The sequence below is a fragment of the Microplitis mediator genome, chromosome 7 (assembly GCF_029852145.1).
Source record: "Microplitis mediator isolate UGA2020A chromosome 7, iyMicMedi2.1, whole genome shotgun sequence".
Lineage (NCBI taxonomy): Eukaryota > Metazoa > Arthropoda > Insecta > Hymenoptera > Braconidae > Microplitis > Microplitis mediator.
The window spans coordinates 6,435,716-6,452,286 of NC_079975.1; the positions used below are offsets into that span (position 1 = coordinate 6,435,716).

The window sequence follows — 16,571 nt, forward strand, 5'->3', positions numbered from 1 at the left end:
CGGAAAATAAATTCGGTTTGAAAAACTGGCCCTTCAGTATCATTTTTATTTATTTATTCAAAAATTTAAAAGTTACCAATTGTCAGCTACATTCACACTCATAAAAATTTATAAATTATACTTAATGCTAATAATAGATAATTTTTTTTGAATTTCATTATTTTATTTTATGCTTCTACACATTTTTCAAATTGTACTGATATTTATAACTTTTAAAAAACTTAAGTACCTGACAAAGTGTAAATTAGATCTTTTACATTATAGTATAATCCCATTAGTATGAATTACTTAATTATTTTAAATTTATTTTATCAGAATCTAAAACAAACTAATAAAATTTTTATTTCATAAATGTATACACAAATGCGTACGATGTCAAAATTTTATTTGAAATGAGTGAATGTAACTGACAAGTGGGAGTTTTTTAAATTTTTGAATGAATAAATAAAATAAAATGTGTAGAGTAAAAATTAAAAAATGCGTGTTTAGATAAATGAAAAATTAGTACGCGCATTTTTTAAAATTTCATTATTTTAATTTATTTATTTATTTAAAATTTATAAATTGTCTCATGTCTGCTGCATTCACACTCATGAAATTTTATTTAGAAGACATAAGACAAATTTAAAATTATAAATAAACAGAGGAAATAATTAAAAAAATAATATTTACAAAAAATGCACTTATTAATTTCAAAATTTTTCACATGCGAATTTTTTAAAAATTTTATTTTACTAATTATTTACTTTATTTATTAATAATTTTAAATTTGTCTGATGTCTGCTGCATTCACACTCATGAAATTTTTACTGTATTTAAAAATGGCGCGCAAAGTTACAGAGGGCCTAGCAGTAAAAAAGAAAAAAACAATTATAAAAAAGCAAAAAAAATATATCTTTTGTATATTCCTGATGGTGTCGCTCTCATTCGCTGTGTTGACTTTTTTTATTTTTACGTCGAAGATTGGAGCATGTTGGAGCATTTATTGAGCATCAAACGGGAAAAATAAATTGTCTTGGTTTGTGATTACTATTCATCATATCATTATAAACTTTATGTATATTATTGGGTGTGTATATTGTTGTTGCTAACAATGAATTTGCTGGTATGAACTGATGTCGGACAAAAATAGATAAACGTTATGGTGTTTAGTGTAATGACGTACACTAAATCAATTGGATATTCACAGGCTAAAGGACAAGATACGGGTCAAATTTGATGCAAGTGAGTAATAAAAAGTGGGTATGGAAGTGCTCAAAACGTCTCAAGAAATTGTACACGAGGGATGGCTCATTAAATCCCCACCTACTAAACTTTGGCGAGCGGTAATTGTTTTATTATATTATTATACATATATTTTTTTATACTATCATTTATCATAGTCATCACATTAGTGTTTGAAATAAGAGGAAAAAAATAATTATCCATGTGTCATTTTTTCTTTTTCTTTATAGAGATGGAGAAAACGCTGGTTTGCTCTTCGTCATAGTGGTGAATTGCCAGGACAATATTTCTTAGAATATTATACAGATAAGAGATGTCGAAAACTCAAAGGACATATCGATCTTGATCAATGTGAACAAGTAATTATTTCAAATTATTTTATTTATTTTCTGCAAAGTTTGTAGTTTTATAATAACGAAGGATCAAAGTCCGTAATTCTATTAAAATTACTTGTAATAATTTTATTTTATTTATTTATTTACGGCACTATAATGAAAAAGTTTCATAAAGGATCAAAAAAAGAAGAGAAAAATAAATAATTATATAGAATTCATACTTTAATCGAATGATCCTGAAGTTAGCAGACAGTTAACAATTTTTGAATTTTTTTTCAACAATTGAATTAAAGAAAAAAAAGAAACTAAAAATATACACATGTAGAAAATTTAAAAAACTATAGGTGCAATTTTTTAAAACATTTTATTTTTAAATTTATCATTTTTAGACGTCGGCTAACTTAAGTAACATATTCTGTTGATAGGCCCAAGACGGGATGACAGTAAAGTTAGCAGACATTTAACAATATTTGAATTTTTTTTAACAAAAAAATAAATATTAAAAAAAATATTTTGAAAAATTGCACGTATAGTTTATTAAATTTTCTACATGTGCATTTTTTTAGAAATATTTTTTTTTTATTATTTATCTGTAAAAAAAAATTTATTTAAATTTCAAATGTCTGCTAACTTTACTGTCATCAAGACGGGTATAGTTTTTGGGGACTTTATAGAATTTAATAGCCGGCTATGTCGTAGGCCCGTTTTAGGACGGAGAAATTCAAAGCAATTTTGTACAATTAATTAAATTTCTCTCCTAAATCATGAGCTTTGATTGATTCTACCATAATTTTTATATGAGCGCATTTTATTTTATTATTCATTGTAACCACAGGTTGATGCTGGTTTGAGATTTGAAAACCGCAAGCAAAAATATCAATATATGTTTAATGTAAAGACACCAAAGAGAATTTATTATTTGGTGGCAGAAAGTGAATCAGATATGAATAAATGGGTAGATGCAATATGTCAAGTTTGTGGATTGAAAGCATATACTCAGGATGAAGAACAACAACGTAATAAAAATATATAAATAACTATATTATTTTTTTTCAATAATTACAATAATGATTTTATTTTTAGTATTTCACTTTGAGTCTCAAGAATCACCTCCCATATCACCTACAAGTACCATATCAGGCCCTTATATTCCCATAAGTGAATGCATTTCCGGTAGACGTTTAAATGATACTAGCTCTCTAAGCTCAGCTATAAGCCATGGCCCTGAACATTACGATGCACCACGAAGACTTGCTCCATCTCCATCACGGTCACCAACAACAACAGATGCTGAAAGTGTTTTTACTGACGACGAATGGACTACACCAATTCCGAGTGTTAATTGGGAAACTTTTCCATCTTCTGGTGACTCAAGACCTTCCCACAGTTCAGGTGATGCTGAAATTGGTTCATGGAGTGTCCGAAAACGTTTCGGTAAATTGAGAATCGTTGATTCCGCTGGACCGCCGGTTGATGAATCAGTTCGCGCTCCACCGCGACCACCGAAACCATCTCACATGACATTAGAAAATATCGGGCATAATTATTTGAATTTGGATGGTGCTACTGAAAGTTCTAAACCAACAACACCAGCGACACCCGCGCCGTCGACACCAGCAACAGCAGTAATATCCGATGAGACTTATGATTTTCCCCGCTCTCATCAATTGAACACTCCGAATACAACGAGTACTGATACTTCTACAATTGGTCGTACACCTAGACATTGCTACAGTAATGCAGCACCATCTTCTGTTGATGATCGTGTATTTAGATATGATTTTAATGACGACGAACCATCTAGTCCGCGTTCTGAAAGCTCGACAACTGCAACATATTCAAATTTACCAAGTCCACTTGTCAGAGATTCTTCGAGCAGCGTATCTTCGACTGTCGTTCTTCCACCGCCTGTTGTTTATCGAGAATTGAAGCCTGGTAGAAAAATGAGTGATACGACATCAATTATCAGCAATGAACCATCACCTGGACCTAATTTATCAGCATCAGAAATGAGTCCTGATCACTTGGCTACCACTGAGCCGCCTCGGATTAATCGAAAATTAAAACCTCCATTAACTAAAATTCCCACTGAAGGTGAGATAAAAATTATGATATTTAAATATTTTAAAATTAATGAATAGACAGTTAAAAATTTAGTGTTAAATTAAACATAAATCGTGGGGAAAATGGTCTACACAAATTTTAGTTTAAATTCAACACACTGCGTCTGTGTTGATCTTTAACACAAATTTTATGTTAAATAATTGAACACAAAATCTGTTATTTTGACAGAAAATTTTTGTACATTTAACAGACTTTTCGTGTTAAAATTAACTAATAAATATAAGCACGTGACCTAACTAACTCAAGTATACTGATCTACCCTTAGTACAACTTATGCCAATTTAGCAAACACAGGGTGGCCACGAACCGGAATATCGGAAATTATCAGGGAATTTAATGCAACTGGGAAATATCATGGGATTGTCGGGGAATTTCGAAAAGTATCCGGGAATTAAATTGTAACAGTTCAAAATTTAAAAAATTTTCAATTATACACTAGTTATAAAAATTAAGGGATATTAAAAAAAATTCAAATTTCAAAGTGATTTTCAACTGATTGTAACTCGAAGGAAAATGGTCATACAATAAAAACAAAAAAGGCAAATTGTAGCTTCAAGTGTCTTGTTTTCTGATCTGGTCTTTAAATTTTTTTATTATGTGCGGTTCCGGAGTAATCCTAAGAAAACTATCGAAAAAGAAATTTGCCAAATTTTTGCTCGTCTTAAAAACGGTCGTCGAGCTTCAATAAATTTTTTTCGATAATTATGATTGATTTTTAATTGCTCCGGAACCGTGCATAATAAAAAAATTTAAAGACCCAGATCAGAAAACTAGACACTCGAAGCTACAGTTTGAATTTTTGTTTTTATTGTACGACCATTTTCCTTCGAGTTACAAACTGTTGAAAATTACTAAAAAATTTGAAATTTTTCTAATATCCCTTAATTTTTGTAACCAGTGTATTTTGAATTTATTTAAATCATAAAATTTCTTGTTAAATATTTTAACTTATATATTTTTAACATCGAATAATCAAAAGTAGGCATCATTAATTTATTTTATTGCCATTTTTTATGGTTTCTCGCATGATTTAATTATCAAATTTAATTATTAAAAATGAAAATATAATAAAAACTTTGAATATCTAAATGATAAGAATAAAATTTCTAAATCAGGGAAAAATGTGAAAAACTTTACTGGAAAACCGGGAAATATCAGAGAATTTTGAAATCATTTCTTTGTGGCCACCCTGTAACAATCAATTCGATTTTCTGTGATTTTTCTAAAAAACGGAGCTATGAATTATCCTCCCGAAAAATGAGAATAAAAAATCATTGAACCTAATCATAAAAATATGAAAGTTATCTATGATTATATTTAAATGTAAATCAATTATAATCCAAGTTTCCTTGCAGATAATGCTGCTACAATGCTTTGCTTGGTTACAGATTTTCTAATCATTTAACATAAAAAATCAGTTAAAGTAAAATAACACAAGCGGTTTGTGTCGAATTGACGAATTTCTGTGTTGAAAATCAACACAGAAAATTTAATCAAATAATTTTTTAGCGCAAATACACAAAATTTCTAACTGTGTATGATGATATGTATCTAAATATTTTGTTTATAAAAATAGGACCGCTCCAATTGGCTTCACCACCTGGTAAAAATAAATTTCGAGCAGCTCCCAGTCCGACACCACATGCTCATGGACATGGAACACGACATTATTCGACATCTGACGAAGACAACAATATTGTGGATGATAAAGAAGAGGTCAGTAAATATTTATAATTATTTAAATAATTTTATCTGTACTTTATTTATTGTTTTTATTCAACAGATTTACTATTATCAAGATCATAACACCTTTATACCGGCTTCAAATCGACGATTAGTAGTCTTACAATACTTAGATCTTGACTTAGAAGCTTCTGAGAGTTTTTCATCGTCGACTTTACCACCGGCACAGTCGCCGCCTAATACAACTGTCTATAAAACTGTGGATTTTTTGAAAACCGATGCCTTTAATCGTACAAGACAACGAGTTGAAGAAGAGAGAAAACGTACTGATGAATTAGCTTAGACTGGTTTGACTCATATTTTTCTCCGTTTATTCATATATGTATAAATATAACCATATATTTATACCCTCTGTTGCCTACTAAAATAAGTAGTACAGTATTTTTGATACGATTGATCTAAAACAGGAGACAAATTGCATTTCGGATACTTTAGTATAAAAAAATTAAATACAGTTTAAATATATTTTAACATTCCCGTGTAAAAAAAAAAACAAAACGTTTAAAAAAGTTTTAAAAAGTATTGATTATACTAAACTTCAAAACAGGACACAGTAGCAAATTTTTTTTAAACGATTTTGAAACTTCAGAAAATACGAAGAAAAAAAATGTACCTGAAGATCGTAACGTTCTTCGCGTAACAAGAATGACAAAAATTTATGTACTTCCGGATTGGGGGTGGCTTAAGATTTCCGGCTGACATACCAGCATCTATATGCGAAATATTTCAGAAATCTAGTCATCCAGTAGTTTTTTTATTTTCCAATTTTTTTTTTCGTTGCACGAAAAACGTTTCGATCTTCAGAAACATGAAAAAAAAAAATTTACTTAATAAAGTAAAAGCCTTTATACCCGCTCAGTACCATTAGTCGCTCACTTTAACTGTTTAAGGCGTTCTTTTATAATTTTTATAAAAAAAAATTACAACTAAAAATATTATTATTGATAAATAATTATTTGTGAATCTAAATATATTAAAATATGATGTATCAAATTATTTTATAATAGATTATAAATTTAAATTAAATGACTTTTCAAAATCGCGCTCAGCCGGGCATTTTTTACTTTAACGTTCATTCGTTAGATTAAATTTAGGCTACGTCAAATTTTTTAAGAATTGTTATAACTATATCTTATTAAATACATTTTTAAAACTCATGAAATTTTATATTATGAAAGAATAAAGTAGTATAATTTATAAATTATTTGTCCAAATCAATAAACTTATCATAGTTTAATTGATATTGTCTTTGAGCGACTATAGGGCCATGTGTTGGTCGAGTAATGGTACATGACAACTTTTAGTGAGCGACTATGGGTACACTCAAGGTCCTTATTTAAAAAATTAATAATAATTAATTATCAAGATTATTCTTCAAACTTAAATTTTATTCTAATACTCGAAACTTCAAAACATAACTATAAAAAAAAATATAGTTTTTCATTGTATTTATTAATTTATATTGAGTGATTTAATCTCACTCCAATGAAACGTGAGCGGGTATAGGGGCTTTTACCTTACTATAAATTAACGTTTTTAGACTTTTGTAAACTTGTTTTGCCTCTCCATTAAAAGTGATAAATTTTATCATTTTTTTCAGTGCAAGCGTTCAGAAAAAGCTGATCTTGAACTATTTCTGAACGTTTTTTTTTTAGCATATCACAATAATATTAAGATATTCATTGATTTTTCTCTTGAATTTTCAAAAGTTTAAAAATCGTTAAAAAAAAGTTCGTCGTTGTGTCACGTTTTGAAGTTTAGAATAGTAAAAACTTTTTCTCAACAATTTTTTTTACACGGGTTTAGACATCAATATTTCATGGGAATATTGTGTTCAACGAAAAAAATCTGCATTTTTACTGCAATGTGTAGCAATATTTTTTATTACGGACCAAAAATATAATATTTAAGATTTAACAAGATGATAAATTTTATAAAAACAAATATAATGTTAACATAAAATTTCTTTATTTTAATTAAATCAAACTATTGATAATTTTTTTCTTATCAATAATTTTATCGAAAAAGATAAAAAACTAAATTTATATAAAAAAGTCATATCTATCGATGAAAAATAATGATTTTTATTATTTGAAACTTTACACTGTAAAAATTTGACGAAGTGAGCGCGGATTAAATCCGGAGTGAACTTGAAGCGGATGACTGTGTCAAATTCACTCTCAATTTAAATAAAATTCGTAATTACTCTGAATTCACTCCTGATTTTTTTCAGTGTATGGAAGAGTTTTACTATCGATAATTGTAAAGAAAAAAACTTTTAAAATTTGTAAGTTTTACTACAACACAAATATGTAAATTTATTGAATTTTAATTGATTGTCAAAACTAATTGTCGACTTTATAAAGAAATGTAAAACACTGTTTTACAAAAAGATTTTGATGATTGAAATTTTTTTAAATATGAAAAAAATTATGAGTATGAATGTAGCAGACATCAGACAAATTTAAAATTATTAATAAATAGAGTAAACAATTAAAAAAAAAATGCGCATTTAAAAAATTTTGAAAATACAAAGTGCATTTTTTATAAATATTATTTTTTTAACTCTTTCCCTATTTATTTATAATTTTAAATTTGTCTGATGTCTGCTACATTCACACTCATAAAAAATTTTAACAGAAATTGTTGTATTGATAAAAAATAATTTGAATTTTCATTCTCTTATTGTTGTAATACTCTACGTAATTATTACACATTACAATGATTGAGCGTAATACAGAGTATACATTTTTAAGTAAGAAATAGTTTTTAATTATACATAAACATTAGGGTGATCCAAAAAAACCAACCTATCGTATTTACGTCTTAAAAAGGACCTATATATCGAGAAAAAAATTCTCCCATTGGGCAAAATTTTGAGCTCAATTTTAAAAGGTGTCGGTAGCCATTTGAAATTTCCTATTTAAATAACGTGCAAAAATTTTTTTTGATTAAAAATATTATAACTTTTGAACCGTGTGAGACAAAAATTCGGCTCTAGAATATTCTTGTCGGGCATTAAATTTCTGAAAAGAAAGTCCTGGGAGTCGAATTTGTAAACTTGATATTTCGTGTACTAACAGGCTATCAAAGTCTAGAGTAAACAGAATCATACAAATTTAAGGCTTTATTTGGATTTTCCAAATACTTTTCTTTTATTGTGATCGATAACAAAATATTATTTGTTACAACGTGGATATTGTTGGTGATTTCATTGCACTACATGTAGAACAAATTTTCTCGTAGTATTGATATTTTTAATAATAAAGCTTCAAGTTTGTATGATTCTGTTTACTCTAGACTTTGATGGCCTGTTAGTATACGAAATATCAAGTTTACAAATTCGACTCCTAGGACTTTTTTTAAAGAAATTTAATGCTACGCAAGAATATTCTAGAGCCGAATTTTTATCTCACACGGTTCAAAAGTTATAATATTTTAAATCAAAGAAAATTTTTTTGCATGTTATTTAAATGGGAAATTTCAAATGGCTACCGACACCTTTTAAAATTGAGCTAAAAATTTTGCCCAATGGGAGGATTTTTTTCTCGATATGTAGGTCCTTTTTAAGATGAAAATTCGATAAGTTGGTTTTTTTGGCTCACCCTAATAAACATGAATCATTTATTCAAATGAATATCGGATCTGATTATAGAATACGTAATGTAAAAATAATATGATAATTTTTCTTGAGAAAAAAAAAAAATCATTTATTAAATATTTTTTTAAGGTACATAGAATTATATAAAATGATATTAATTATTTCTTCACTTCCGTAGTAGTAAATGATATTTAACTAAAAATAAAAATAAAGAGGAGCGGAAGGATTTTAGAAAATATATCAACGAAATTTTTCTATATTAAGATTTTATCGGGTGTATATTAAGTTTTATTTTTATAATAACAGTATTGCAATTTTCTTAAATGATTAAATGATTTATTGCTCTTTATTTTATGTTATTAAATTACGTATATAAAATTTAATGATTCGTGAATTGAAGATAATTAATGGAAAATTATAAAAGTTTATATTGTTGTAAATATGAATTATGATAATATTTTTATGAATTAATTAATTGATTAGTTAATAATGAATTATTTCTAAATAAAACAAAGTTAGTGATATTGTAGTTAGTTGGAAAATAAACATAATTCGATAAATAATTATAATTAGATGTACAAAATCGTTTATTATACTTTTGATAATGTAAATTAATAAATTTTACAATAAAATTTTAATAGACTTATTAAGATATTTAAAAAAATATATAAAGAATAATTTAACAATTAAATTACTTATAGTAACTAAAAGAAAAGTCAATAATGTCAATTTAAATGCAATTGAGCCTAGTGAAGGGAATTGTAATAAATATATTGTATCGGATATCTTGTAATTTAAATTTGTTTGATGTATCAAATAATATGACATTACCTAAGTAACACATGCTTGAGCAAGATTCTGGTGCCAGTGTTTTGAGCAAAACCCCTAGTCACTAGTTTCTTTGGCAGTGTTACAATTCTACTCACAACATCTCTACTCAAGGGAAGTAGCTACAACTCTATTCACTCACAACTTAACTCAGCCTCAACTCCACTCACAAAGAATTGCTATTTTATCGGTAGGCTAAAATACGTGAGTAGAGTTAAACCTGAGTAAAAAAACTGTGAGTAAAGTTGAGGCTGTGTAAAGTTGTGAGTGAGTAGAGTTGTAACTACTTCCCTTGAGTAGAGATGTTGTGAGTAGAATTGTAATACTGCCGTGTCTTTTTCTACGTATGGGTCTTGTGCAAGATCAGGTAGTAAGAAATCGTCATCAAGACTTGTGCATGACTTGCTCAAGGCATTCCACAAAAGAATATTGAAAATACGTTAGATACGGTGCAGTTTTAAAGTTTCTGGCGCATTTCTTACACCAGTAACTTACGGCAGGTACTTACGCATGGTTTGCACAAGATCTGCGCAAGGCTTAAAGTCAATTTTGAGCTGAGCAGATCCTGAGTAAGCCATGCACAACTATTTGCAACTATAGTCTTCCTTCAGAGTTGAGTTATAATCTGGCACGAATTTCTTGTGTAAGGTTTGCACTAGACTTATCATTGAAATCTAGCCACACATAATAAAAGTTTATAAAATTAATATTTTAAACAAAGAATCAGAAATAAACTATTTTGAAGTATGAAATTGATAGAAGTATCTGCAGCAAGACACATAGGTAGAAAAAGACACTAACGTCTATCGAACTTAAGACCAGACTTGCTCAATCCTTGAACAAGATTGTCATATGGGTAATAGTTTAAATATTTGTGAAGAGATTTGAAAAATATCATTTTTTAAGTTTTCTATGAAGATTTACGCAGGCAATAAAAATAAAATTAAAAATAAGCATCATTATATAATATGATATTTTTTATCTGATGTTATAATACTACTACTACTAACAATAATAATAATAATAATAATCTTTTGTTCGTCGCGCTATGAGGGAATCCCCGCTTTTTTTTTAATGATAATTTAAAAAAAATTAATCATTACTTTCCTACATAGATTCAGTGATTCGAGTATTAATGTGTTACTAATCGATTTAAAAAGTTTCTATAATTTTAGTTGCTTTATTCTATTTTCTACTTTTATGTCAATGCGAAGAAATCGTTAAATCTCGGGGATTCCCTCACTGCGACTGATCTCGTAAGTAAAATTTGATGTGCAACGTTGCCATATTTATAAAAAACGTTCTCAGCTGATTCAGTCAGTTAAAAAAAATGGAGCCTAGTCGTAAGATAAGAGACTTAGTACCCAATCACTCATGTATTTGAATTTCTATATTTACTAAATTTGACTAAATATAGATATTAGGGTGGCGCAAAAAAACCGACTATTTTTTTTTTTCCATCTCGCATGAAAATTTATTGGTTTACGATGTTTTAAGAAGCCTCTCCACAAATCAGCTCGATAAAAAATTTTTAAGAGGTCGCTCACGAATTTTGAAAATATCAAAAATGATCAAAATTCGGATTTTTATTTAAAAAATTTTTTTTTTCTCGTGGCAGCAATAGTTTATATCTATGAAATCATGACTATGCTGAAAATTTCAGCCCGAAATTTAAATATTTAAACGGCGCTCAAGAATTTTGAATGTTTCCGAGCGCAGTCTCTTGGACGTTTTTGAGCGACCCTTAAATATTAATAATAAAGCTTCTCGATTTTTTCACCATCAATTTGCATGACAATGAATGAAAATATAACCCGAGAAATAGAAATAATAAGTTATTTACATACTTTTTTATTTTTTAATCCAATTTGTAGGTTTTTCCGCTTATTCAAAACTTATTAAATTTTATTGTTTAAGACTGTCCTGTATATTTTTGGTTATGCCAAAGTTATATTTAAGTAGAATGACAATAATTGAGTTATAAAAACTAATTCAAAATATTAGTTACATATTATCAGTTAATATTCGAAATTCTTGAGCGCCGTTTAAATATTTAAATTTTGGGCTGAAATTTTCAGCATAGTCATGATTTTACAAATACAAACTATTGCTGCCACGAGAAAAAAAAAATTTTTTAAATAAAAATCCGAATTTCGATCATTTTTGATATTTTCAAAATTCGTGAGCGACCTCTTAAAAATTTTTAATTGAGCTGATTTGTGGAGAGGCTTCTTAAAACATCGTAAACCAACAAATTTTCATGCGAGATGGAAAAAAAAAAAATAGTCGGTTTTTTTGCGCCACCCTAATAGATATACAAATACATGAAGTGATCGAGTACTAGGCCTTGTATTTTAAATAAATAATTAATAATCTGATGTAAATTAGTGAAACTTCGAAATTGATATGGCAACATTGCACTAAAATTAACATGGCGGTAATTCATTCACTGTGTGACTAACGATGTTTGGCAAAGAATACGGGAAAGACGAAAGGATAATAATAATAATAATAATAATAATAATAATAATAATAATAATAATAATAATAATAATAATAATAATAATAATAATAATAATAATAATTTTCAAAATGTATCTGTAGTTACCAGTTCTCGTGAAAAATGGATTAGATAATACGTAGAACTAAATTTTGGAACAGATCTATATAGATCTCATATTTTTACAGAGATCTCATCAGATCTACAAGCATTTGAAAATTAATTAAAAAATTCAACTAAATTATGAATTAAATAATTAAGACGTTGGAATCTGATAATCTATGTATTCAAGTAGGCTCAAAATTGAAGTTATGGTAAATTATTTATTCGTGAGTTAGTGATTCGGGGTCTGCGGGTATTTTGTTAAACGTTTTTTTTAGTTGGCACATGTAGGTTCCGATCTAGAAACATAAAAGATGGGATAGACTAGTAATAAACTTGGTAAAAGAGAAAATAAATTTGAATATTCGGAACATCGAAAGTGTTTTAAATGCTGATGAATGTATTTATATTAATAGATAAAAAATAAATGTATATACAATAAAATGCAGTAAATAATTTCATTAAAATACTTTTAAGCTTTCATAAGCAATAAATAAATAATGGGAAACTTTGAGCGCACCAATTTTCAACCCGACAGTGAAATTTTTTTTTAAGCTTATATTTGAGTTTAAATATCCTGCCTTGGGGGAGCAGGGCAAATTTCCAGTTATAAAATCAAAAATGGCACTTTTTGAGCTCTTGTCCGAAAAAAAAAATTTCAAACTTAAATCCCATCCTTACCCTAGCGGTTTTGACCACACCGTAGAAACGTGGTGAAAACACGGAGTTTCTACGGTGTTTACTCCTTTACAGTGTTTCCACAGTGTATCGACGGAGTTACGACGGTGTTTTGATGGTAGAAGGGCGGCGTTTCTTGTGCAGTTACGAGACAAGGTTTCTCTCGTGTTTTCTTCGAGTTTGGTCGGTGTTTACCCGGAGTTTTCACGGTTTTTTTTTTGGACTTTCGTCGGTGTTTTGCCGGTGTATTCTTGGAGTTTTGTTGGTGTTTCTCCGGAGTTTTGTTAGGGTTTTCGCGGAGTTTCATCGGTGTATCGTCGGCGTTTTAACGGCTTCGACACGGGGTTTTGTTGGAGTTTTTGCGGAGTTTTGAGGGTGTACTGTCGATATATTCTGGGAATTTTTTTGATAGATTCACGGCTTTCCAACGGTATTAAGTATATATATTATATTGTATACTAGAATTTGATCATAAAAAACGTTGTTTCAAAGTAAATGATATTTTGTTTTTCAATTGAAAAATTTATTTCAAATAAGAATAAAGTACTAATTATAAAATGCATATCTCTGCAATTACAAGTAAATCTATTTTTTAATTAAATTATTGATCATATTGGTTTATCTTAAATAATTCATTCGATTAAAGAATAATCGATGACTTAGAAGTGATACCCTGATTAAACATTTCATCCACCTATGTACTGTCTTCGTCAAGATGTATTTACATTTAATTAATATACTAAATAACCTCAAATTCATGATAAAAATTTGCTAAGTAAAGTGTTGTGTAATTAAACATAATAATAACTATATAATACAAATAATTTTATATGAATTCGTTTATATATAATTTATTACTATGCTAAATTAGTGGTGTAATAAATAGTTTATTATCGTGATTAAAAAGTAGTACGATAAATATCAATTCTGTGAAAATTAATATTTAAAATGTATAAAAGACTCGATACTATCGTGAAAATTCGATTGTGGGCGATCAAAACAAATATTACATTTATTTTAAATTGTTTATTTTATAATGTGAATTAATTAATTATGATAATTAATAAGTGATAATATTAAATTGTAACTATAAGTGAATAATACCTGTCATTAAAATTTTAAACTATTCAAATGGTTTAAAGTATTTCATTACTTTTATTAAAAATTGTTAATTTTATAATAAAAGTAATTAATTGAATTTAAACTTGTAATTTGATTATATTAATTTATTAAATATTATTTCTTAAATAAATTTATATGAATTTTTTAAATTAAATGTCATTGATTTATTTAATTTATTTATATTAATCTCTTCTATATATTTATATTAATTTAGTAAATTTATCAACGTATTAGATTGATTTTATAATCATAATTATCATTTTTATATTCTAAATGTATAACCTAAAACTTTGAATTTGTTAAGGACATCCAAACAATGTAAAAAATTTGAAGTCCACGGTGTGGTTTTTTTTTCTATTTAATTTTCTATTTAATTCTCTGAAGACGATTAAAAAGTGTTGAAAATTGCTAAATTTGAATTCTTTTTAATTCCATTTTATTCTCTGCGGAGAATTAAAAAGGATTCAATTAATTTTTAATCCTCTTTAATTCTCTTTTCTAACCAGGGCACCACCGATAGTGTAAATGTTCAAGTTTTTTATTTCAAAATGTCATAAATATGCCACACAAACTCTAAGTTACCACTACCAAAACGACGAAAGAACCCTCAATATACTCCGCAAAAACCATAAAAAACCACCATAGAAATTCCGAGCAAGCCCAAAGACAACTCCGCGAAAACACCCATGAAACTCCAAAAGAACACCCAAGAAACTCAGCAAGAACTCCGCAAAAACTCCGTGTCGTAACTGTATACAAGAATACCGCGTTTCTGCCATGAAAACACCGTCAAAACTCCCTCGAAACACCGAGTTTCGCTGGAGTTTTTTTCGAATTTCTACGGTGGCGCTAAAAGCGCTAGAATCTGTGAAAACTCTGACTAAACTACAAGGAAACACCCAAAGAACTCCGATAAAATACTAACAAAAGTCCGTGATAACACCGACGAAACTCCAAGAAAACACCAACTAAACTCCAAGAGAAAACTGGCAAAACTCTTCAAAAACACGGTGAAAACTCCGTAAAAACTCCGTGTCGTAATTGCACACGAAACGCCACGTTTCTACCGCGAAAACACTGTCAAAACACCCTCGAAACACCGAGTTTCTGTCGAGTTTTTTCCGAGTTCTCACGGTGGCACCAAAACCGCTAGGGTATATAGGGCCCTCTGTATGTTGGACGTTTTGGGCAGTCTTGCAAAAGCTTACAAAATTTCGTTTCTACGGAGCCATAGAGCGTACTGCGATATATGGAAGCTCTAGAAAAAAAGCCAGAAAACTGGGACCAAAACAATAGAGCATGCAGTGTGTGTACTCTTAACTATCACCGTCAAAGACGCCTTTTTAACTCTCTACGATAGACATAATCCCTAAATACATTGTGAGATTGTTTACCCAGACAGCATTCAAGTCGGAATGACTACTTTTCGACGCCTTTTTGAAGGCGTTCTCAAGAAGTCTTATAATGACTTCTCAAAGGTGTCATTTTTAAGAACTCTTAATTAAGAGTTCTTGAAGACTCCATAAATAAGACGTCAGTTTTGTGACTTCTAAATGTATTTTTTTTTAACTTATTTATGAAGTCAAAATTAGAAGCTCCTTAAGACGTCATGGTAAATTCATACTGAAGTCTTATTTGCGAAGTCAGAAAAAATAACTCTTTTTAAAGACGTCTTACTGAGTTCGCTAGGTGGCTCATTCGACATCTTGAGAACTTCTTAAAGACTTCTTCAAGATGTTGATGAGACGTCCAAATCATAAATAGGAACTCATTCAGAACTCATCAAGCCGTCATTTTGCTATCTGGGTAGTGACTATTGATGACATGTCTACTGTATGACACAATAGATGGCAAAGACAGCATGGAAATCACGGCAAGGTCTGCTCAGGGTTCAGTATCTAGACCTGGCTTCTGGAATCTTATTTACGACCATTTGTTTAGGATATGTCTGATGAAACTTTTCTGGTCGGCTTCGCTGATGATGTCGCAGTAGTCATCTTTGCACGCAACGTAGACCAGGCCCGAAGAAGGATAGCTGTCGTTATCAACAGAATCAAAAAATGGCTAAACCAAAATATTCTTATTAATTTTTTTTTCTTTTCAATTTTATTTATTATTAAAAACCATTCGTTTTGAATGAAATAAAGAAGAATTACCGATATCGTACTGTCAAAATATATACTTTCTGTTAGTTAAACAGTTGATATTTCGTTTAGCTTCTTCAAGAGGAATCGCGCTCCGATGATTAATAAAAGTGAATTGATTATTCAATACGTAAAATGAGCGTCGGAAGAATACACTTAAAATTTTTCGA

At 28.9% G+C, this 16,571-nt stretch overlaps 1 protein-coding gene across 2 annotated transcripts; it reads left to right on the top strand.

The window, feature by feature from the left end:
• Positions 1-906: 906 nt before the first annotated feature.
• On the top strand, positions 907-9,278 carry LOC130671040 (GRB2-associated-binding protein 2). 2 transcript variants are annotated; one of them, XM_057474724.1, is made up of 7 exons: positions 910-1,069; positions 1,190-1,325; positions 1,455-1,583; positions 2,395-2,575; positions 2,643-3,653; positions 5,260-5,399; positions 5,467-9,278. In XM_057474724.1, exons 2-7 carry the CDS (start codon positions 1,245-1,247, stop codon positions 5,707-5,709), a joined length of 1,785 nt encoding a protein of 594 aa, XP_057330707.1. In that variant the 5' UTR covers positions 910-1,069; positions 1,190-1,244; the 3' UTR covers positions 5,710-9,278. The 2 variants fall into 2 exon arrangements, with proteins under 2 accessions (XP_057330706.1, XP_057330707.1); XM_057474723.1 differs by having other exon boundaries at positions 907-1,325.
• Positions 9,279-16,571: the final 7,293 nt, after the last annotated feature.

Excerpts from the sequence above, each read along its gene's own strand:
- LOC130671040 (XM_057474723.1), top strand. The coding sequence starts at position 1,245 with ATGGAAGTGCTCAAAACGTCTCAAGAAATTGTACACGAGGGATGGCTC. Across the intron at positions 1,326-1,454 it reads CTACTAAACTTTGGCGAGCG|AGATGGAGAAAACGCTGGTT; the intron begins GTAATTGTTTTA and ends TTTTCTTTATAG. Across the intron at positions 2,576-2,642 it reads TCAGGATGAAGAACAACAAC|TATTTCACTTTGAGTCTCAA; the intron begins GTAATAAAAATA and ends TTTTATTTTTAG.